This window comes from Aspergillus stella-maris, assembly GCF_047715825.1.
Source record: "Aspergillus stella-maris strain CBS 113639 unplaced genomic scaffold BDV14scaffold_85, whole genome shotgun sequence".
Lineage (NCBI taxonomy): Eukaryota > Fungi > Ascomycota > Eurotiomycetes > Eurotiales > Aspergillaceae > Aspergillus > Aspergillus stella-maris.
The window spans coordinates 70,314-91,030 of record NW_027396879.1 but is presented as its reverse complement, the minus strand read 5'-3'; the positions used below and the strand labels follow the sequence as shown (position 1 = coordinate 91,030).

General features: G+C 51.6%; 7 protein-coding genes across 7 annotated transcripts; 5 read left to right on the top strand and 2 right to left on the bottom strand.

Moving 5' to 3' along the window:
- Positions 1–172: 172 nt before the first annotated feature.
- BDV14DRAFT_148997 (Dak1 domain-containing protein) lies at positions 173–2,607 on the bottom strand. Its single transcript, XM_073766519.1, has 3 exons — positions 2,140–2,607; positions 1,031–2,077; positions 173–974 (listed from the first exon to the last, which is right to left on the bottom strand). The coding sequence occupies exons 1-3, from the start codon at positions 2,243–2,245 to the stop codon at positions 304–306; spliced, it is 1,824 nt and encodes a 607-aa protein (XP_073623126.1). The 5' UTR covers positions 2,246–2,607; the 3' UTR covers positions 173–303.
- Positions 2,608–4,059: 1,452 nt separating this feature from the next.
- BDV14DRAFT_211857 (MFS transporter) lies at positions 4,060–5,667 on the top strand (the record flags this gene model as incomplete). The annotated part of the gene is made up of 2 exons (XM_073776187.1): positions 4,060–5,318; positions 5,378–5,667. Exons 1-2 carry the CDS (start codon positions 4,135–4,137, stop codon positions 5,664–5,666), a joined length of 1,473 nt encoding a protein of 490 aa, XP_073623125.1. The 5' UTR covers positions 4,060–4,134.
- A 365-nt stretch (positions 5,668–6,032) lies between these two features.
- BDV14DRAFT_204994 (uncharacterized protein) lies at positions 6,033–7,485 on the top strand (the record flags this gene model as incomplete). The annotated part of the gene is made up of 3 exons (XM_073774632.1): positions 6,033–6,327; positions 6,379–6,772; positions 6,828–7,485. 3 exons carry the CDS (start codon positions 6,033–6,035, stop codon positions 7,483–7,485), a joined length of 1,347 nt encoding a protein of 448 aa, XP_073623124.1.
- A 3,430-nt stretch (positions 7,486–10,915) lies between these two features.
- BDV14DRAFT_183218 (uncharacterized protein) lies at positions 10,916–13,043 on the bottom strand. The gene is made up of 3 exons (XM_073770349.1): positions 12,930–13,043; positions 12,712–12,878; positions 10,916–12,659 (listed from the first exon to the last, which is right to left on the bottom strand). The coding sequence occupies exons 1-3, from the start codon at positions 12,965–12,967 to the stop codon at positions 11,239–11,241; spliced, it is 1,626 nt and encodes a 541-aa protein (XP_073623123.1). The 5' UTR covers positions 12,968–13,043; the 3' UTR covers positions 10,916–11,238.
- A 223-nt stretch (positions 13,044–13,266) lies between these two features.
- Positions 13,267–14,267, top strand: BDV14DRAFT_183217 (mitochondrial 37S ribosomal protein uS8m). Its single transcript, XM_073770348.1, has one exon. The coding sequence runs from the start codon at positions 13,526–13,528 to the stop codon at positions 14,036–14,038; it is 513 nt and encodes a 170-aa protein (XP_073623122.1). The 5' UTR covers positions 13,267–13,525; the 3' UTR covers positions 14,039–14,267.
- A 75-nt stretch (positions 14,268–14,342) lies between these two features.
- Positions 14,343–16,145, top strand: BDV14DRAFT_211851 (uncharacterized protein). Its single transcript, XM_073776186.1, has 3 exons — positions 14,343–15,084; positions 15,169–15,717; positions 15,784–16,145. The coding sequence occupies exons 1-3, from the start codon at positions 14,611–14,613 to the stop codon at positions 15,841–15,843; spliced, it is 1,083 nt and encodes a 360-aa protein (XP_073623121.1). The 5' UTR covers positions 14,343–14,610; the 3' UTR covers positions 15,844–16,145.
- A 1,832-nt stretch (positions 16,146–17,977) lies between these two features.
- On the top strand, positions 17,978–19,189 carry BDV14DRAFT_193201 (uncharacterized protein; the record flags this gene model as incomplete). The annotated part of the gene is made up of 3 exons (XM_073771741.1): positions 17,978–18,069; positions 18,128–18,196; positions 18,265–19,189. 3 exons carry the CDS (start codon positions 17,978–17,980, stop codon positions 19,187–19,189), a joined length of 1,086 nt encoding a protein of 361 aa, XP_073623120.1.
- Positions 19,190–20,717: the final 1,528 nt, after the last annotated feature.

Sequence of the window (20,717 nt, the reverse complement as noted above, 5' to 3'; positions counted from 1 at the left end):
GAGCGAATTGTTTTGTATGCCGCCGGGACTAATATTTATCCGTGGGGTTGCCGATGGACCGGCGCATACCTGCGATTCTCGTCTACTCCGTGTGTCCGTAGCTTATTTCTGGGGCGTATTGCTTGATGTTTCGTTCTACATTTCCGGTATTACCAGGAAGGTCAATCATGAACAAGTCTTTGATCTACCAGATGCTCTGTATGTCAGACATATGGTTGCTACACAGCTTGGTTTAGAAACGATAAAAACACATCGCACTATACAGACACTACTATCATAAAGGATCTAGCAAGAGCGTCAACTCTAGGCACTCAAAGCATTATAGATGCCCTGGACAACAGCAACAATTCCCCAAGCCCCCGGATCCGGGATCCCCCAAGTTGGGTTCTCACTCTCACTCCCAGCACCAACATAAGTAGATCGTCCGAAAGAAGACTGCATCCACTTCGTCGCCTCGGCGCCTTTCTTCGCAGCCTCGAGGGCCCGTTGCAATGCATCAACTGTATTTGCATTGTCGGTGAATACAGCTGTCGAAAGGTCATTGACGTATGGGATGAGTGCGTCCATGAGCGTACGGCCATTCTCGCGAGCACTGGTGTACGTTTTGAGTGATTCCAGTGCTTGACTTGCGCTCTTGGCAAAGAGCTGGATATCAGTGTTCTTCAGCTGGCGGTGGTTCTCTTTCATTGCTGAGACGAACGAACTCAGGAAGATGCCGTAGAGCGCGCCTGATGTTCCGCCCATGCCTGAACGGACTGATGTAGCTATCTTAATCATCTCACTAGATAGATCCGCTGGGGGACCTTGGACTGTGCTTTGCTGCGTGACTGCGTATGCGGCCTGCGCTCCGGCAAGCAGAGTAGTTCCGCAGTCGCCATCTCCCATGAGCATGTCGTATTCGGTCATTAGAGACTCTTGGAGCTTGACTTCGGCGAGGATGGCTTCTACAATTGCTTTAAGCGTCGCTTCGTCATCTGATTATTGGTAAACATTAGCAAGAGACGTAGGATCAATGGGTCACGGAACGTACAGGCCATGGTTTCGCCGTTTCCTGGTGACTGAGGCTTTTTTGATTGGATCTCAGCTGCTTCCACCTCCTCCAACGCTTCTGCTGGCACTTGGCTTGGTGACCAGCTGCTTATCTTCACTGGCTCGTCAAGCAGCGAGAGCAAATCTCCATCAGAGATTGACGCGCTGGATGACAGATTGGAAAGGGTGATACTAAAGCCGGGCGCATCCAAGGCTGTCAAGTACGTGTTGACGTACATCCGGCATGGAGCAATTCCATACTCAGTCTTCAGGGACTCCACGACAATGTTTGCTATTGCCTGAAGCTCAAGCACGGAAATGCCACCGAGGTTGTTGACGAGAAGCACGATTTTTGCCTGCTCTCGTGGGACCTGACCAAAGGTCAAGAAGCCGTGCTCAGGATTGGTCTCGTCGAGCAATAGCTTCAGCATTTGGCCCACGAGATCCTTGATATCCGGCTGTGGGGAGATGCGCTGAGCCCCGGGCTCATTGTGAATACCCATTCCCAGCTCAATGGTATCCGGAGGTACAGCTTGGTCAACAGTGGCGCCAGGGACACTGCAAAAGTCTAGTGAGCATCCGACTGTGGCGGTATTGTCGGCAACATGTTGAGCCAGTTCAGCTATCTCGGGTAGTGCCAATCCACGAGCCGCTGCAGCGCCGCTGACTTTATGGACCAGCACAACACCGGCAATGCCTCTTCTACCAACCATCTTTCCCCGGGATCGAGGAACGGATACATCGTCTGCCATGGTGACGAGCTTCACTGGCGTTCCGGTCTGCGCTTGGTAGGTCTCGGCTGCGAGACCAAAGTTGAGCCGATCGCCAGTGTAGTTCTTCACAATGACAAGGATTCCTTGCGGCGTCGCAATCCTGTCAAAGGCCGACATGATTTGGTCAAAGTTGGGCGAAGCAAATATCTTTCCGCAGACGGCTGCGTCGAGCATTCCTTCGCCGACATAGCCAGCGTGCGCAGGCTCGTGCCCTGAGCCACCACCGCTGACGACGCTGACCTTGGGCGCTTCTTGACTGATCGGACGAAAGACAACTGCATCAAGGAATTTCAGGTTAGATGAGGTCCTCAAATGTTCTGTCCCGCCTATAACTCACCTCGGTTCGTCGCATCGTATCTAAGATCAGGATTTTGCCGTGCAAGCGACTTGCACATCTGGTCAACCAGAAAGCCTGAGTCATTGAAAAAACTTCCTCCCTTCATTTTGAAGCTGTTTATGGTCTAATCAGAGCTCTGGACAAAGATCGTGAGCAAAATTGATTTGACAGGTACGTGGTGGTCAGACCCCGCGAAGAAGCTGCCACCTGGGCGAGGGATTAATATCGGCTTATATCATGCAACCAGGAGCTGACAGGCTAGCCGGAGCACAATAACATTGATAGAATCATGTTATCCCGAATTGCTTTTGGAAGGATTCCCATGCTGGTCTAGTCTGGTCTAGGCCCCAATCGAGGAGCAGACTAAATCGGAAAAGTTTCCACGCAGCCAATCGCGAGATTCTCCGTCTTTACCCCAGAGCGCATGGGCCTCTGGGGTACTTGTTCCGAAGTTCCCCCAAAGACGAGGATTGGTTTTTTCTGGTTATTTCCGGAGGGGTTCACTCTTGGAAAGCCAGGGGGTTATCCGATACGTTCCCGTCGTTGCGGTTGGAGTAAAATTGATCAGTATCCCACGCTAGAAGATTTCGCGATCCTCGTTCCGTGGAGGCACTGGATCAGCAAATGGCATCGAGAGGATTGCTTCCCGGTCCAATCGATACCATCAGCATGGAAACCGAGATCCGGCAAGTTTGAAGTCGCCAGGGGTCCATATCCACCGGGTTCCATGGCCAGGAAGGCCATGGCTGTGGTACGACACGATTCATTTCAACTCTCGCCGCTGGTTTCTGTGTTGAAGCGACTATCTGGGGCTGCAAGACCGCAATCTGCTGTGATGCTTTATCCAAGGTGTTGAAAAGCCGAAGGTGGGATTTGACTGTATTCCAGTGCTTCGCGCTCTGGATCAGAAAGCTCAAACAGATCGCCAGGGCAGCAAAAGGCTTGCCATAATAGATCACCGCCCATTCGTTCCGACAACTTTCGTTCCGACTTAAAAGCTGGGGAACTGCATACTTCATGGACGGCGTGCTGGCTGTACATGATCGCGAAACCGGAGGGAAGGAGATCTTGAACGCAGGTCCAGTTCATCGTTCGCCACTCGCGAGATGGCAGTGTCTCGTAGCACCTGGGTATCTGAATTGCGCTTTCCACGTATCTCCTGATATCCCTCCACTGTACCTAATCAAGAAGATTTTCAACCTGGAGGTGGTAAGCGGATGGCTCTATAGCAACTCAGAGCGTCCTTGGAGCAGTTCACGCCTACCAATGCCATAGCCACACCTTGTTCTTGCATCCACCACGATACAAGGACAATCGGCGCGAGCACAATTCCTTATGTAATGAATCGCACTGTGGCAGGAAGAGATTATTTATGCTCCCCTACGCATGGGAAGCGAATGGGCGACCTTGAGCTTCTTGACGCGACATGTCTTGCAAGTTGCTGCTCATTTTGGTGTTTTGGAAGAGTGAGAAGCTAAGAGAGTCAGGTGAAAATACGTCACCAGATTAAAGTTCCCTCCATAAGGCAGGCAGAGCGCGCCAGTAACAAGTTTTGCTCAAATGCAGATGTTCACGCTTCCCAGCTGCTTCAGCAAGAATCAACCATCTCGATGCAGAATGTAGAATACCCAGCGTCAGATGCGGAGATCCCCCGACCAAAAAGTGGAACACCAGGCACCATTTTGGGTTTAGCGGAAAAGCACCCCAATCCTCAGCTAAACCCAATATGGAGCTTGGTGTTCCACTTTCCAATGCGCCAGGTCTATATCCATGGGGCTGAAGTATTGTCCTGTCCATGCTGGTCCAGTAGAGCGTCACAGACTATCATAGAATGTTACGCCGTAGGCTCCGGGGGTTGCAGGCCGATGCGATATAAAGATGCATCCAACTATCAGTCAAAATCATGAGCCCAAACACTCACTCACTGACTCGCGCCAACGATCTTCGAACGACTAACAGAAAACCTGACCGAGGAACATTCATATCGACTTGAATATGGCCTCGGGGGAGTATGGAGAGCGGATTGAGAGTTCTGACACCTCTCAAACTCCGCCCAAGGGCCTCCGAGAATGGATCTTCATATCAGTTCTGTGTTCCACACAGCTATTCGTCCAAGGCGCCTTTGGATACATCCTTATACCTTTGCACATCGTCGGTCGAACATTCAATCAGGGCCCCGACGAGGCGACACAGATGACTTGGCACGTTGGTGGATATAGCTTAACGGTGGGCACTTTCATTCTCGTCGCAGGAAAGTTGGGCGATTTGTATGGCTCAAAACGCATTCTAGTCCTCGGATGGGTATGGTTCGGTATATGGTCCATCATCTGTGGCTGCAGCGCCTTCACGCAGTCGCCCATCTTCTTCGACACTGCTCGCGCACTTCAGGGTGTAGGACCTGCATTCCTGCTTCCCAACGCGCTGGCCATTGCTGGACGAACCTATCCTCCCAGCAGAAAGAAGAGTATGGTCTTCTCGGCATTTGCTCTGGCGGCTCCTCTTGGGTGTTGGTCTGCTGGGCTGGTGGGCGCGGCACTTTCAGAGTATGTGTGGTGGCCGTGGGTGATGTGGTTGTATAGCATCGGTTGCTTCATTCTAGCCGCCGCGGCGCTTTGGGTGGTTCCGCCGGACTCGCGTCCTCGCAGGCGACCTGTCGATTGGTCTTTTGATTATATCGGTTCTTTTCTTGGGGTCACTGGGCTTCTTCTGCTCAATATCGCTTGGAATCAGGCACGGATTGACGGGTGGTCCACACCTTATGTGTATAGTCTCTTACTTGTGGGGTTCGTCATCCTCGGTCTGTTTGTTCTTCAAGAGAAGCGAGCAAAGGATCCTATCCTGGACGTTTCGATTTTAAATAGACATGTTGCCGTGGTCTTGCTCACGACTGGTCTGGGTTGGAGCAGCTTTGGTGTCTGGTTCTATTATCTCTTTCAGTTCATCCAGCAGCTCCGCGGCGTGTCGCCGTTGCAGTCAGCCGTGCAGTTCACCTCCGGAGCGATCTCTGGTGTTGTAGCCGCCTTGGCTACCCCGTACCTTATGTCCGCTATCTCGAGTGCTTGGTTGATGGTGATTGCGTGCGGATCATTTCTGGTCGGGTGTGTTTTGATGGCTATAGCGCCAGTCGAGCAGTCGTACTGGCTGAATACCTTTTGGTCATTTGTCATAACAGCCTGGGGGTAAATCAGCTCTGGATCAAACTGATGTCTTTTATACTAACTCTCTGGCTTGGTGATAGAATGGATATTTCGTTTCCAGCGTCGGCGACGATCCTCAGCGATGCGGTGCCGGTCAAACACCAGGGCGCATCGGCCTCGCTTGTCAATACTGTCGTAAACTATTCAATCGCAATAGGTTTAGGTATTGCTGGAACTGTAGAAGCGCAGGTCGTGGACGCCGAAGGAACTCTGTTATATGGGTACCGGTCTGCTCTGTGGACCTCGGTGGGATTGTCTGGCCTTGCATTCGCCATCGCCTTGGTGTATGCCGTCTGCACCGAGAAACCAAGATGTTCGTTTTGCGGATGATAGATGAGGAAGATAGTTTGGAAAGTGAATAGCGCGATGTGGTTGAGGGGCTGTGTTGTAGCGGCGTAAAGGGAAGTAGAAGTGGTAAAGATGGCGGTGGGGTAGATGGAAATATATATCTTGGGATCATGGTCGAGAATAAATAACATGCTTCACAACCACTAAGCACGATCAGAGTGCTAAAGCCAAGTCAATGCTTTGGACTCCAAAAGTACAGAATACCTAACATTGTGCAAAACAATAGTGGTAGACTATGGTAAATGATGTAACGGCAGTATCTCTCCAAGCCCGACCACCCGTTCCTCCCTTTTATCCTCTTGTCCTCTTGCCCTCTTGCCCACGGTCGTCTTCAACATCACTCTCGCCATGGCGTCTCCATTTCAAAGCACTGATTGGGTGTTTATCACGACGTCGCCCTCACGCCAAAAACCGACCAGCGCGCAACGATCGCAAATGCGAGAGCGGGTCATGCGTGAGATTGGGTACGCTCGCCGCAGGGTGCCTCGGAGCCAGCAGACCTCGCAGGAATGTGCTTCTGGAATGCCATATCTTAGTCTCTGCCGTAACTTGTCATCTTCTCTCGCGACGCAAGCTCTTCTCCCTTCTTTTATTATCGATCATCTCACTCTGGACGCAGAGTCACGATGGCTTCTCCAACATAGTGGGCAACCTCTGCCTTCTGGCTCAAGCCCTTACTAAATGCTATTCCCAGTGTTTTCGAATGCTACTCCGAACCAATCCAGCATCTACCGAGACCGCTGGTACCCGATATGCAGGAGAAACCCCGCTGCCTTCGCTCAGATGCTTGCATCGTACGCTACGCACGTCGCTTATGATCAGCCAGAGAGCAATCTGCAACAATTCATCCTCACGAGTCATACCAAAGCTCTTGCCGGAGTTCTAAATTGCTTGCGCATCCCCTTGATACACGACAGACAAGCCTTGCACGGAACTCTGAGCGCAGTTACTGCATTAGCATGTTACTCCCACTTGATGGGGGACCGGTTGACGTGGGGGTTGCATATAACGGCCATATCGCAGCTCATCAAGGAGTCAGGAATCTCACCGGACGAACTGGAAGGGAGTGTAATGAATCTAGTTCAATGGTTCGATGCCGCTCTGACCATAGGCAATCCCAATTTGTCTCGCTGACTTACACAGGGTTGAGTTGATTGGATGCTATGCCTTTGATGTTACACCAACATTTGGATTTGGGTCGATTGGTACTGAAAGTTTTCAACGTTTCTGCTCACATATCGAACCCTTGCCTCCTTGCATGACGAATGTCAACCTTCCTGCATCTCTTACTTCGGTTGTCCAAACACTACGGAGTGTCAATGCGCAATTGCGCCAGCAAATTACACCAAACGAGTCTTTCTGGTGCAACCCAGTGGCACTAGACGAGGTAATCCATCCGCTTACGTACCGAGTACTATCGACATCATACAATGGTGATTTATCGCCGTTATCCCCCGCTGTCCGATCTGCGGCTTTACTGTACCTTGCAGAGTTCCGACGAAAATCAGGCGTCAGCCCTGTGGTTACTGACATACATATGCAGCGGTTACGCGAGTCATTAAACGTGATAGATCGAGCCGCAGTCAGCCCTGAAATGACAATGTGGCTAATCACGGTAGGTGCCGTCGAAGTCAAGACACCCTCGGACCAATGCTACTTTCACAGCCAGCTTGTTAAAGCATTTGAAGATGCCGGAATAGACTCATTTGCCCTTTGGAAGCAACAGTTGAACTCTATCGTTTGGTTTGACGACTTGTTTGATCATATATTAGATCGGATCTGGTTTGCTTGCCGAGTGTAGGGCAGCTTGACCACCAAAAATCGCTCACATAAGCGCAAAGGCCCAACCTCAAGGGGCACAAGCTGCAAAGGGGTGACCTCACAGACCCCTTTATAGGCGGTAGTCTTCTTCGCAGGGAAAAAGCAAGTTGACAAGTGGTCACAAGACATCCCAAACAGAAGAGGTCGAGGGTCGAGAGCAATAATCATTACAAAGTGGCGACAGACTAGCTTTGAAGGGACATAAGTGACATAACTGGACAAAGTGCCGAGATTATTGGGGCAGCAGCAGGAGGCCCAGTCCGCAGTCGTCGGGGAGTGAAACAGAGATGAAGCCGCGGATCCGCCCCCTGAATTGCGGCCTCAGGCAGAAACTGAAACTAGTGTGACTCTGTCAGCGAGTCTCTCCTTTCTCCCTCGCCATCGACTCACTCCGTCTAAATCATCATTGACTTTGTTCCATCCATGGTTATTCCAGACGCTTTGTTTATCATGTCTGCTGTCCCTGGAACTCTACATCTGGATACCCAATCTCGTTATTAGCTTGCTCTAACCTCTTGCCGGCTCTGTTTGTTTACTGCCACTGCCTACATCCCGTTCCTCCCCCGCCTTTCTCCTGCGCCAACAGACCAGCGTGGCCTAGTTTTCGCGACAATTCGCGACTTTGCCTCCCTTTTTCATCTCTTGCGAACGCCAAAACACAATTCTATCGCGTCGCTAGCTATTATCGTCTCATCCAGCAAGATCCGGCCAGCTTTGGCCTTGGTCGTCACTGACTTCCTCCGCGTCGCGAAACATCCAATTGCATCGTCATGGCCGACAAGGGTGCTCACCCAGGCGTGAAAAGCCTCCTCGCCAGATTCGAGAACAATCAGCAGAGCACATCGTCGCCACCTCCACGAGACCGATCCCCCGCCGGTTCAGATAACCTCTCGAAGGTGCGCGCTAGCTTCGTCGCTGTTGACGGATCGCCGGGCGGTCCCGCTTTGGGTGTACGGCGCATCAGCCCAAACAGCAACGAGGGCCCTCCCACTCCGACTCGGGTCAAAAGCTTCAGCTCCGAAGACCTTGATGGCAGCGTCAAGAGCAATGGCTCTTCTGCCCAGCCGACGAACGGCTTCGGTAGCCCGGTGAAGGTGAAGGAGACCGAGAAGAAAGAGCCTACTCCTGAAGTCGCTGAGGCTAAAGGAAAGGAAAAGGCTGAAGAAGGAACTTCTGCAAACAAGGAAAACGAACCCACAGCCAAATTGTCTGCCGACGCGGCTGATTTGTCCACTGCGAAGCCCACGAAAACAGTCACGAAGAGACCGTCGAACGTGCACGTCGGAAAAACAGCTCCGACCACCAAGCCTGCCTCGAAGTCCCCGACCGCCAGAACCTCGACGCACACACGTACCTCCTCAAACACCAAGCCTGACAATGAGAAGACCGCCAGAACTACCCGCGTCTCCAGGCCCTCAACCACCACCAGCACCAAGACTGATGCGCAGAAAGCCCCTGCTCACAAGCCAAGTCGAACATCGCTTGCTACCGCTCAAACTTCCACAAGGGCTCCTCGCGCGTCAACGACTGCCCGTGATAACACAAAACCGACAGCTCGTTCTAGTGATGTCCGGTCATCCTCAGCGAGACCAGCTCGTAGTCAGAACTCCGCAACAGCAGCGAAGTCGACTCTATCACGCAAGCCCTCTAGCCTAAAGAGCACAACCAACCGCCACCGTGCTGTAACTCCCACTGCCGCGAGCGCTCGCAAGTCACGCTCGCCTCCTTCAGCGAAATCGGGAAGTGACCGCCCTAGTTCCAGAGCTAGCACCGCGTCCCGCCCTGTCGATGAGGGTTTCTTGGCAAGAATGATGCGCCCTACTGCAAGCTCAGCTAGCAAGGCGCACGAGAAGGCGGATGTCAAAAGTCCTCCTCGAACCACTGCCACTCGCGCTCCCAGAAAGGTTCCATCAACTCTGAACACCCGCTCGGCTGTATCGACAAAGGAAAAGGTCGTTGCTAAGAAGCCTTCTAAGCCTGAGCAGCCTGCCAACGAGCCAGCAAGCCAGTCTGAGAAGGAACAGAAGCCCGAACCAGTGCAAGAGATCGCTGAACAGGCGACACTGGAAGTCCCGGTTGAGCCTACCAAGACTATTTCGGAGCCCATCATCGAGGAGAAGACTCCTGAAGCTGCCACTGAGCCTGCTGTGGAATCTGTTGCCGAGTCAGTACCTGAGCCCGCCGTGAGCGAGTCCAAGCCAGAGACCACTGAAGTTGTCGCCGAGCCCGCGACATCCGAGAAGGTCGATGTGCAGGCTGAGTTGGCTGCTGAGCCTGTTTCTAAGCCCGCTCCCGAGTCCGCGGCCGAAACTGCCATCAAGCCCTCGGAAACTTCTGTGGAGCCAATCCCTGAGGCTCCCCAGGAGAAGACTTTGGCTCCTGCTGCAGAGATTGTGGAAAAGACAGTTGAACCTACGACAGAAAATGACGTCGATGCTTCTCAGCCTACCGAGTCAGTCCTGTCTGAAGTAGCTGATGTTTCGCAAGAAAAAGAAGCCAAGTCCATTGCCGAAGCTCCCACCGAAGAGGAATCGCAGCCAGACGAAGTCGATATCGATCTGAGCAACTGGTCGCTGAACTAAACAACTTTCGAACAGCCTTGGCAATCTCAGTCTGAACATTTTGCATACTTCACATTATACTTTCGATTCTTGTGACATATTTTGTTATACCCTTCTCATTCAGAAGCAGCCAATGGTGCGGTGCTCGTTGATATTCGCTTCTTTTTATTGCTTTTGGGGATTGCTTTGGGAAATTCATGCCATTGACCAGCTTATCTGCGTCTATGCTAAAGCTGCCCATGCGCATTCATTATCGGTGTTGGAAATCCTTGGATCATTTAGCGCTCTTCCTGCATCTTGCATCACCTGTCGAGGATCTCGGAGTATCTTGGTTGTTCTCTTCTACCTAAGCTTGTTTGATCTACCTTACCTTCTTGTTCGATTCACCTTACTGTCTGATTATTTTATCTGGTTTTGCCTCAATTTCTTCTCTCGCCCTTGGGACAGGTTCCTTGGTGTCACGCCAGAGTATGAGTCCACGTGAGGAGGGTGTTTATAGTTTTATCTTTCGGTCTGGGGTATGGATTTCATGCCTGATTTAGCTTACATACTGGCTTGATATCTTTCTTCTTGAATAGCATAGAATTACTTTTGAAATTTTGCTTCAATTTCGATTCCATACCTACGTCGGAACATATCACAGGAATCGGTCCCGCTATGCAACTAAGGAACAGTATACGCGAATCCATTGCCGATTGAAAGTTCCCATTGCGTCGTGATGACCAGACCAAATGCAGCGATGACGGGCACAGTGCATCGCACTCCATCCTAGAAAGCCAATGGTAATTACATCAACACGGATGAAATGTATGGATGAGACTTGACACGTGCACGAAAAGACCAAGGAGTGCCTAGAAAGAAATGAACGAGCGATTCGCATTCAGCTGCACTACATACAGTATATAACTATGCCTCTCAAAAGAAAGAACAACGTACACCAGTGTACCTAGCCTACAACATCGTATCCAGTCTCCTACTTCAACAAACGATACGGACCACCACTAACTTCATCTCAAGATCTCAAAGAGCCGCCTATCACTTAGGTAGGTATACCGCTACTCCCGTCCAGCACCATCAAGCAGTAAAACTGCCTCTCATTTTCAACCCTTAAACCTTCAACCTCGTACCCACCTGAAACCGAAACTAAAAGAGGAGAGGAGAGAGCAATGAAATTAAAGTTTCTTCTCCAACTTCTTCAAGAACCGATTAACACTACTTTCGACCCTCGACGCTGAATCTTCCAATTTTCTAGGCCGATTCCCGCCTGGGGTCTGCATAGCTAGCTTTGCGTGGTCTTGCAGGTGCGAAGAGGCTTCTGCTTCGGTGGGGCGGTACATAGCGTTGTGGATTGAGTATTCATTCCCTGGACCCGGGGTTGAAGCGGGATTAGAGAGGGAGGATTGAGCGGGGTGCGTTTGGTGGCTGTATAGTGAGGGAGATGGTTGAGGTTGTGAGTGGGCGTGGGATTGTGAAGAGGTGGTGTCGTAGGAGTAATTTGAGTAGCCGCCTATGGAGGGGACTTGGGTGCCGTAGAAGCTTGGGGGGAGTTGTTGTTGGGGTTGCTGCGGTTGCTGTTGAGGGGTGAATTGTTGCGGTTGGGGCTGAGATTGGGGTTGGCCGTAGATGTTTGTGGGCAGTTGGTGTTGTTGCTGGCCTCCTTGGAGGTATCCTGGTGGGTAAGAGGGTACAGTCTGTGGACTTTGGAATGAAGGCTGGCTTTGTGGCGAAAATGATGAGACGCTGGCGGGCGGACTTTGAATGGGTGCTTGCTGCGGAGGGAAGGAGCCTGGGCGGGGGAGGCCTGCGCTTGGTGGTGGAGAGGCGTACCCCCCCGGAATGGAGTAGGGACCTGTCGGTGCTTGGCCTGAAGGAGGCGGAGGAGCAGCGTATCCCGCGCCTGGTACCTGCGGCTGGGTAGAGTTGGGATACGGGACGCCGTTGTCTGCTGCAACTGCTGCGGCGAGGCCATTTCCATCTGCGGCGTCGGGAGGAGGAGGTGTTTTCTCGCGGTGCTTGATGGGTTCCGGCGCGGCGGGGGCCGCGGGGTTATATGGTAGTGGCGTGAACTGGGCAGAGTCTCTCTTTTGCTCGGCAGAGATCGGGCTAATAGACGACGTAGAGGCCGCTTGCTGGTAGGACGCAGTCGGGGCGGCCATCGGAGGTGGTGGAGGGAGGCCGATGGGCGCTGGGCTCACGACGGAAGTTTCGGTATGAGAGTTCCTCGTTTGTCCATTCTGGTAAGCCGGATCGGTGATGGCCACGTTCTCTAACTGCTGGACGACTGTGCTTGTGGCGTTGGACTCAGCGGGGTCGAAGGGGTGTCGGTCTGTGTCTATCTGCGCACGAGGCAGGTAGTGTTCCACCAAATCGAGGAACTGGTCTGTGTCGCTTTGAGTCCAAAAGTACAGGTCGAGAGTATGAAGGCGCTGGATAGGGTGCTGGGAATCGCTTGTTGGAAGCTGCCATTCGTATGGATTTCCGCTACCTGGCGGAGGGGGAAAGGCCAACGCTTCTTGTCCTTGTTGTCCCTCGACTGTTATTGTACATCTGGTAGGGAAGCTGCTGGAGTGTTGAATAAACACCTTGTCGAGTCCTATGAGGGATCAGCTTCTGGCGCAGCTGAAGGCGTCGGGCGATACTCTTACCTCCATTGAAAGCATCCTGATCGGCGGTACCAGGGTTGTTTGCTATCTCAATCCTGGTCTTCTGCTGGGTGGCATTGTGGTATAGATATAGATAAGAGGCCTTATCGAATCTATGGAGATGTGGCTTCGGGACGGGCGCCGTGAAGTAGTAATGAATATCGGCGAATCTGCATGTCTCAGTCAGCGAGTCGCAGATATCGCGGGGTAAAGATACTCACATAGTCAACACTCGCGCCTCGCCTGGTAGCGGAGGCATTGTAAACAGTTAGTGCTGAGTTGATTGCAGTAGATCGGGGTCACGGAGAGAGATGGGAGGGAGGTGAGGGGATTGGGAAAACAGGCAGCAGAATGATTTATAGCATCAAAAGCAAAGCCACTTACCAAGCCTCTACTGGGTCGCGCAGTGCAGGGTGCAGAGTGACGGCGGCAGTGAGGGCGCTTAGAAGTTGGAGTTGATTCGACGATGCGGTGGATGCCTTGCTGCTGCCCTGTTGTTGCCTTAACATGTGGTCTTTCTAAGGCCTGGAATCTCAGGCACCACATCGGCTCCGTCCTTTTGTTTCTCCGAAATTTTCATCGCGCTGCCCGCAACTCCGCAAGTCAACAATTCAGACTAGCTGCAGTGAAGAGCTCCTACGATCCCAGCCGGGCCTCTGAGTGTACCAGCTTTCCCTCGACGTCGTGCTATTGTTTCTTCCAGGTAATTTCCCAATCAAATCTCTCATAGTCAAGTTTTCCAACTGATCCCGTTGCTCCATTTAAGACAAGTTACTACTCCCTCGAATCGTCCCAATTGCGTCAGCAACAACTCACAATGTCCCTCGTCAATCTCGCTCATGTCTGTTCACATCTGAACAATGCCACCAAGGCTCGCCTCGGCTTCACCTCGATCCCCAACTCGAACCTCCACCTGAGGCTATGCCTCGCCCTGCAAAAAGACGGTTTCATCTCCTCCGTCGTTCGCGGAGGCCCTCAACCTCCTGCCATGCACAACCTTCTCGGAATCCCAGACGCAAATGATCAGACGCAGCCTCTGGAGCCAGTGACACAAGCCAATGTTGCGACAAGGCGGCTTTGGCTGGGCTTGAAGTACTGGCAAAGTCAGCCGGTCCTCTCGAAGATCACTATGGTCAGCAAGCCTACAAGACGGATTACTATTGACACCGCCGGTCTGCGCGAAGTTATTCGAGGAGAGCGAAGCGATTATGTTGAAGGTCTGCGATCACCCGGTGAGAGTCTTTACATCTCCACAGACCAAGGTATCAAGGAAGCTCGGGAGTGTGTAGAAAAGAAGATCGGAGGTCTTGTGCTTTGTCGTGTGCTATAATAACTAGTGGAGGAGTTACCGCTGCTGGGATGTATACTCTGCTGGTGTTGTACGATGGTCTTGCATTATATCCGGAGTTTGGTCAGTCGCAGCTTCACGTTTTCTTTTGCGACTGTTGGGATAAACCACTGTATATTAACCTAGTAAATTCATGTACTATTTTCTCTTCTTCTGAATTGAAGTTTTAGGGTGAGATGCGTAGTAGTGTCTGGCTACTGTGGAAGCAGCCAGTGGTCCAGTTGCACAAGGAAAAGGTCTCGAGTCTCAATCGTCCTCTCCCCCTCTTTCCTCCATCACTTCCGCACCTCACTTCTATCGACCTTCCCATTTCCCCCTTCTTGACGTTTGTCCAATCTTGACTCTTGCTACTGCGTGCGTCGTCGAATCCCAGTTCTCTACGTCGGAGCAACGGAGACCCCCGATTCTCCACAGAAGTCTAGCCAGGGGTCTAGCTGGCCAGAGCGGGCGATATGGCTCTTTGATCTACGCGAGACTCTATACTCTGCACACCGACAAACGCACGCTTCTAAATCGAGTTTTCTTGCAGTGAAGCTGCTTCCGCGGCTGGAAGTATGATGTCGATCAAAAGCGTCGTCATCTCTGGCGGAAGTGGCTTCGTCGGTGCAGCCATTGCAAGAGCTTTTGCAGAATGGCGTCCGGAATGCGCCATCACAATCATCGACCTGCAGCCTCCAGGCCCAACGCATATTGTTCCAGATAACGCCTCTTTCATTCAGGCCGATATTATTAACGCCGCCGAGGTGGCAAAAGCCCTCGAACAAACGCGGCCCGACGTGGTAATTCATACGGCCGGAATTGTTCCAGGCCTTGCCGAACGGTTTGGGAGACGACTCGAGAAGCACGTATGGCAAATCAATTTCGATGGAACAAAAAACATGCTCGAGGCGGCAAAGAAAAGTGGATCGAAAGCTTTCATCTACACAAGTACCTGCTGTGTTGTGACGGATGATCTGGAGACGCCTTACCCCAATATCGATGAGCACTGGCCCACGCCCCGTACATCCCTCATATATGGAGAATCTAAGGTTTGGAACCCCTGATATTTGTCGCTCTCTTATTCGTAGCGTACCTTTTTAGAGTTACTGACGGTGCTACCGGCCAACCGTTAGGCTGCCGCTGAGGCTATGGTCCTCCAATACTCGAGCGATGCGATGCCTACTTGCGCCCTCCGGCCTTCCGTCCTTTGCGGGCCCGGCGACTATCAATTAGTCCCCGCAATCCATGCATGCATCGCAAAAGGGGAAACGCCGTTTATCATCGGAGATGGGTTCAACCTATGGGATGTTACCTATGTCACCAACATTGCAGATGCCCATGTCCTAGCTGCAGAAAACCTGACTTCCTCGAAGACTGCTGCCGCGGAGGCTTTCTTCATTCAGAACAATGAGCCCATTACCTTCAGGGACTTTTGCCTGGCTATATGGGCCCATTTTGGTCATATCCCGTCGTTCGAGGTCCACATACCCAAAGGTCTGGCGTGCTTTGCCGGAATGGTCGCTGAGGGCTTGACATGGGTCTTTGGTAAGACTACAACTCTCAGCCGCGGTAGTGTCAAAGACGCATGCGCTGTCCGCTATGCAAACGGGGAAAAGGCCCGAAGAATACTGGGGTACGAGGCGCGTGTTGGTATTGAGGACGGTATCCGAATGAGTTGCGAGGTACGTCAGTGTCTGGAATTATGCTGCGTGTTGACATTCCCCAGTCTTGTTGACACAAAATTTTAGGACTATGCTCGCCGGATGGCTTTCGATTTGCCCACTAAAATGAAGCAAAAGAAGGAATAGCGTCCTGCCCTTGTTCTTAAACTGGTATCACACTGTCGCGTGCCGTCTATATCAGTACACTATTACCATGGACAGCTGTAGTCGGCTTTTAGACCTTAGCTCAACCATCGGAAGCGAACACTACATAATCGATGAATCTGTTGATCGTCTCGCTAAGAACAGGTTCATCGGGAGACATTCGGATCTTGGAGCTGCCGGCCTGACTACCGCTTGCGTCAGGAGGAATATCACAACTTGTATCAGCAGGCATATCTTCTCAACATCGGATAGCATGACTATTTCAAGCCGGCGCCGTTTGCGTCAAAAATGTCATTTGTTCATCCATCCCTTCCTGATCGATATCGTCATGGCACGGCCCCTGTGCTTTTGGTGTCGTTTTGAGATCAGTATATCCCAGACGTGTGAAAAAGGTATTGCCGGGCCAAAGTAAGCCGGGACCAATATCCCACCAAGGAGGAGGGGGTAATCTGGCAGGTCATTGGGCCCGTTCTCTGCCGTTCCCGTATTTGGATTGATTCGACTCGTTCACTATTTCGCTCTTTTCGATGGAAATTTGAGGGGACATTGGGTCAGCGAGTCGGCTCCAGGTTTGGGCAACAACATATGCAGTCATATGTCTGCCCAATCCTCAGAAGGGCCTGTATCCCAGAAAGCGACGAGGAACCCATGATCTCCACACTTCATCTCCCAACATTAGGCGCCTGTTTGAGCCAGGATTGCGAATCTTGGATCTTGAGCAATGACCCGGCGTTTCCAGAAGTCGTTGTCTCCGTGTTCAACGTTGCGCGTGTACAGAAGTCCCACCCCGTGTTTGAAAAATCACAAGTAAATCGGCAACGATTGGATCATAGTTATAGTCACGATTCAAAATTTGGCTGATGTCCCTCCTGCGTAGCCATGCCTCGTGGACATCCAAACAATTCAGAGTAGTCGAATCAACACCAGAGACTTTCTACTTTTGACCTTGAGGAGTCACACAAGACCAGGCCATTGGAACCCAGAGAAATTGGGACTGGAGATGGGCTGCAAAACTCAGTTCTACTTCGAGTCAGTGGCTGCAAGGTGATTCGCTCAGAGTCATGAAGATTCCCGGCTGTCACTTTGGCGATACCCAATGGCGTCCAACAGCGTCAGCCATCTTAGGCCGCCCAGAATGGTGGATTTCGTTGAAATTTGGGGGTTCAAACTATTCCGGATCGAACAAGACATACAGACTGGTGATTCGAACTGAACAGAAACCGTATGGGGCCAAGTTTTTTGAGGTGGAAGGTCGCTGTCATGCCTAGCGGGTGCATGCGCCCTGCCAACTTCTGCCGTTGCTGCCCAAAACCCTAACCGTCCATCTCGGCCATCGACGACCCTTGCTTTCTCCTCGTTTGGTGTGCAATTATATCTCTATTCTGGAGAGGATCAGCTTACCAAAGTTAGCCACGTTCTTTTTGTGGGGGCAAATTCTCGAGTCGTCCTCATGCTCGTCCAGGTTAGACAGCGCTCAATGGCCATCGCAGCTATCCACCTGATGGACATGGAAACGGCAGGGAGTCTAGCCTCGGAGATCTACTTAGTGCTTTGACTATTGCGATGATTGCTCGATCGGCATCGTCATCTTATCGTGACCGCTGCTCCAGCTCAATCAATCTATTGTTCCCAGTTCCCACCCTGTCAACTCTCAAGTGTCAACCCAAGGGACTGTGGAGATTTCCCCCTAGGCTCCGCTGTCCACCGTGTACGACTCCATAGCCCAAGCATCTTTGATGCCCGGCTTACCCCTCGCACGAATGGAAATGCTTCTCGAGTATAACCGGGTATCCTGGACATAGTCGCCACGAGTAAGAGCGCTCTGCTCTCATTTCGTGGGTCCAAGACTGGAAGAGCTTATCTGCCGCCTCGACGATGATTTCGCCTGTGCCCTGACCTCTACATATATGTCTCACAGCCATGCACTTTCGATGACCCCTTCAGTCTGATACAAACGATACAGCCAAGACGCCTTTTAATAGAGCACACGAGTCCCCGGTTTTCCTTAAAATCCCCTCTCAATCCACCGATATTTTTTCCATTCTTCTTCTGAATAATTCTTTTCCTTATGTACTTCCAACACATGCCCCTCGTTCTACACCCTCCAGCATCAGCAATGTCGTCGTACTTTTCGAGCGGAAGCACAGGCAGCGGCAGTTCCTACACACACTCCCTGAGCTCCGACTCAGATTCATGGTCTCGCCAGAAGTAAGTTAAACAATTGTCCACACGCCTTGATTCTGTCATAATTCTTATATTTTCAAAGTGCGATGTTTTCACGACCACCACCATTATACGGGGCTTCAAGTGAGCCGCCGTTGATCTATCAGCAAAGGTAGTCTCTATGCTGGCCTTTGCGGCCTTGTTACTGTCTGAGAAACACGACATGCTGAACTACTCCAGTACGAAACCATTCTCACCTACCCCGAGGCTTGAACCTGGTTCCATAAGCACGCATGTAGCATCGTCAAGGCCACCGAAGCTTGTGTCACCAGAGTACGACTACACGATGTCCCATGGCACCATTCCGGTGTCTTCACACTCCCCGCCTGGGGCTATTGGTCTTTCTCCAAGGGGCCCATTGCCGCCGTCTACTCCGCTGTACCGGGACCTAGGCCACCCCGCTCGCCTTCCGGTTGATGCTCTTCGGCGTGACTATGAATACGCCAAGCCACCGGAGAACGCCGAATATCTCATCGAGAGAAAAGGCCGTCGTACCTCGGACAAGTACAAAGGAACAGTCCGGCAGCACTCGCAGAGACGTCCCTCAAACCGTGACGAGTTCGATGGACCTCATCAGTTCCTGGACCCGCCTTCCCCGCAGTCGGTTGCGGCACAAGGGAGGGACTTGCCCCATCTTCCTACTAATCTTGATGTCTCAGAGCAAGATCGAATCTTGGCCTCGGTAAATGACCGACTGTCACAATGCGCGTTTGACTTTGTTGCAAAGTACCGATTCCCCATCCCGCTAGAGCCAGATAAGAGACAGGTGAGGGTCCCATCGGACCGTGAATGGACTGAGTGGGTGTACCTTCTCAGAAGGCTCGCGACCAAGCGCCGCATACCCGCCCGGGTGCTCTACAACGGCCAGATCAAGCAGCTTGTTACGGTGCTGGAAAACTCTCTGGAAATGAGACATGCTGCCAAGCACCAGTCGCGACCCATCAAAGATGACCGAAATGTCCTCCAACTTATCTCGGCCGGAACCCAAGTGGCTAAGATCCTCAAGGATGCCAGTGCAGTGGAGTACCTTGACCGTCTCTACACTGACACCGAGAAGCGCATCCAGGATCGGCGTAGTCGCCGAGTCAAGTTTGCCACACCTTGACCGGGCGTGGCTCGATGTTCTTTGATTCCCCTACTTATAAGGTTCATGTCTCCTCTCTCCCACATGGCCAATGCTCTTTATGATGTTACGATGACCCGGATCCTTATACATCCCTTTCTTTCCTTGGATGGATATACACAAACCCAGAGTTACCCCAGGATCCTTTGCCCGGAGGAAAGCACCCACGGATTATGATGATGATGCCCATTTGGATGTATACATTTGGTTATCCGCCTTCCCCCCGTTGGCTGGAAAATGATTTCCTGGAAATTCCTCCTTGGACCCCACCTCGGGGAGGCCCTCCTGGACCCGGCCAGGAATCAAGGCTCTACCTGAGTTCTCACTAGCTTCCTGCTTGATCACTCTGGCCACAACTTCAAAATATCTTCCCGCTAACAGATACGAATGGTCTTGTCATAATCAGCACTCCATGCTGCTTTCTCTGTACCAGCCTGTTTGCCCCGTTCGGTTACTGTCATATTTCTCGTTTGCTACTTACGCAACTCCGTTATGTGGTTGGCTCTCTCTATTCCGTGATGATATGTTTTGTTGATGTGTTTACGATATTACGACTGGCTTGAGATAATGTGGGATACGTTTTCTGTATACTGTACGAAGGGCGGATTGAAGCGCAGGGATGCCCTCCATCGAGTCAGTTCTTGCGATTTGTTACGAGATTAATGTGTTTTCATATATGATAATGACTATGGAGCTGCCAACTTTCTTCTCACTTTCCTTGTTCTTGATGTTTTTGTGTTTACGTCGTTTTGATATTTGATGATTTGTTCTCTTGCTTTTGCGCGCGAACTGTAAGGGCCCTGGCCATCTGAATGGATCGATCCAGTCTATCCAGTCCCTGGCTACTAACAGTGCATGAGACAGTTGAAGTAATGAGGACCTCGTATGACTGAGGCCACCTTAGACTGGCAAGCCTGTCGGGCCCTCTGGCCATCTGTCCGTCTGACTCAGGAAGTGTGCGCTTGCCGCGTGGAAACCTCCGAGTGAGCAGACGCATGTCAGGACTGCCACCGCATCGCATTGCTGCACGCTGCTCCAGGCGACCTGCTCACATACCTATCTCCTGCCAATCAGGAGATGGCAGGTAGACACTGGCGTTGGAACTAATCTGTTTAGATTTTCTTTTCTGTCTTCGGACATCCGATTTTTTGGGTGTAGGTGAGATGCGGACGCAAGAACTTTAATCACAAGGTCATGGTGCTGTCGTGGTCGCTGGCATGGTTCCCTGGGTACCCACGGCATCCTAACGTGCGTTCGTTGCCTGCTTACCACTTGGCCGGCCTTTTCTGTTTGTTTCGTCTGACTTGACTATCATTCATCCGTATGTGTTGGACAACCAAGTGACTAGACTAGACTACGCTAGGTCAGGCTCACCCATGTTGAAACTTGTCCTTGAATCAATCTGATGGTTGCAGGCAACCGACTGAACACACTTCATCACTCGACCAAATCAAACGGTAGGGTAGGAGTGGAGTATGATCTAAATGTACAACACATCCGTCTTTCAGGA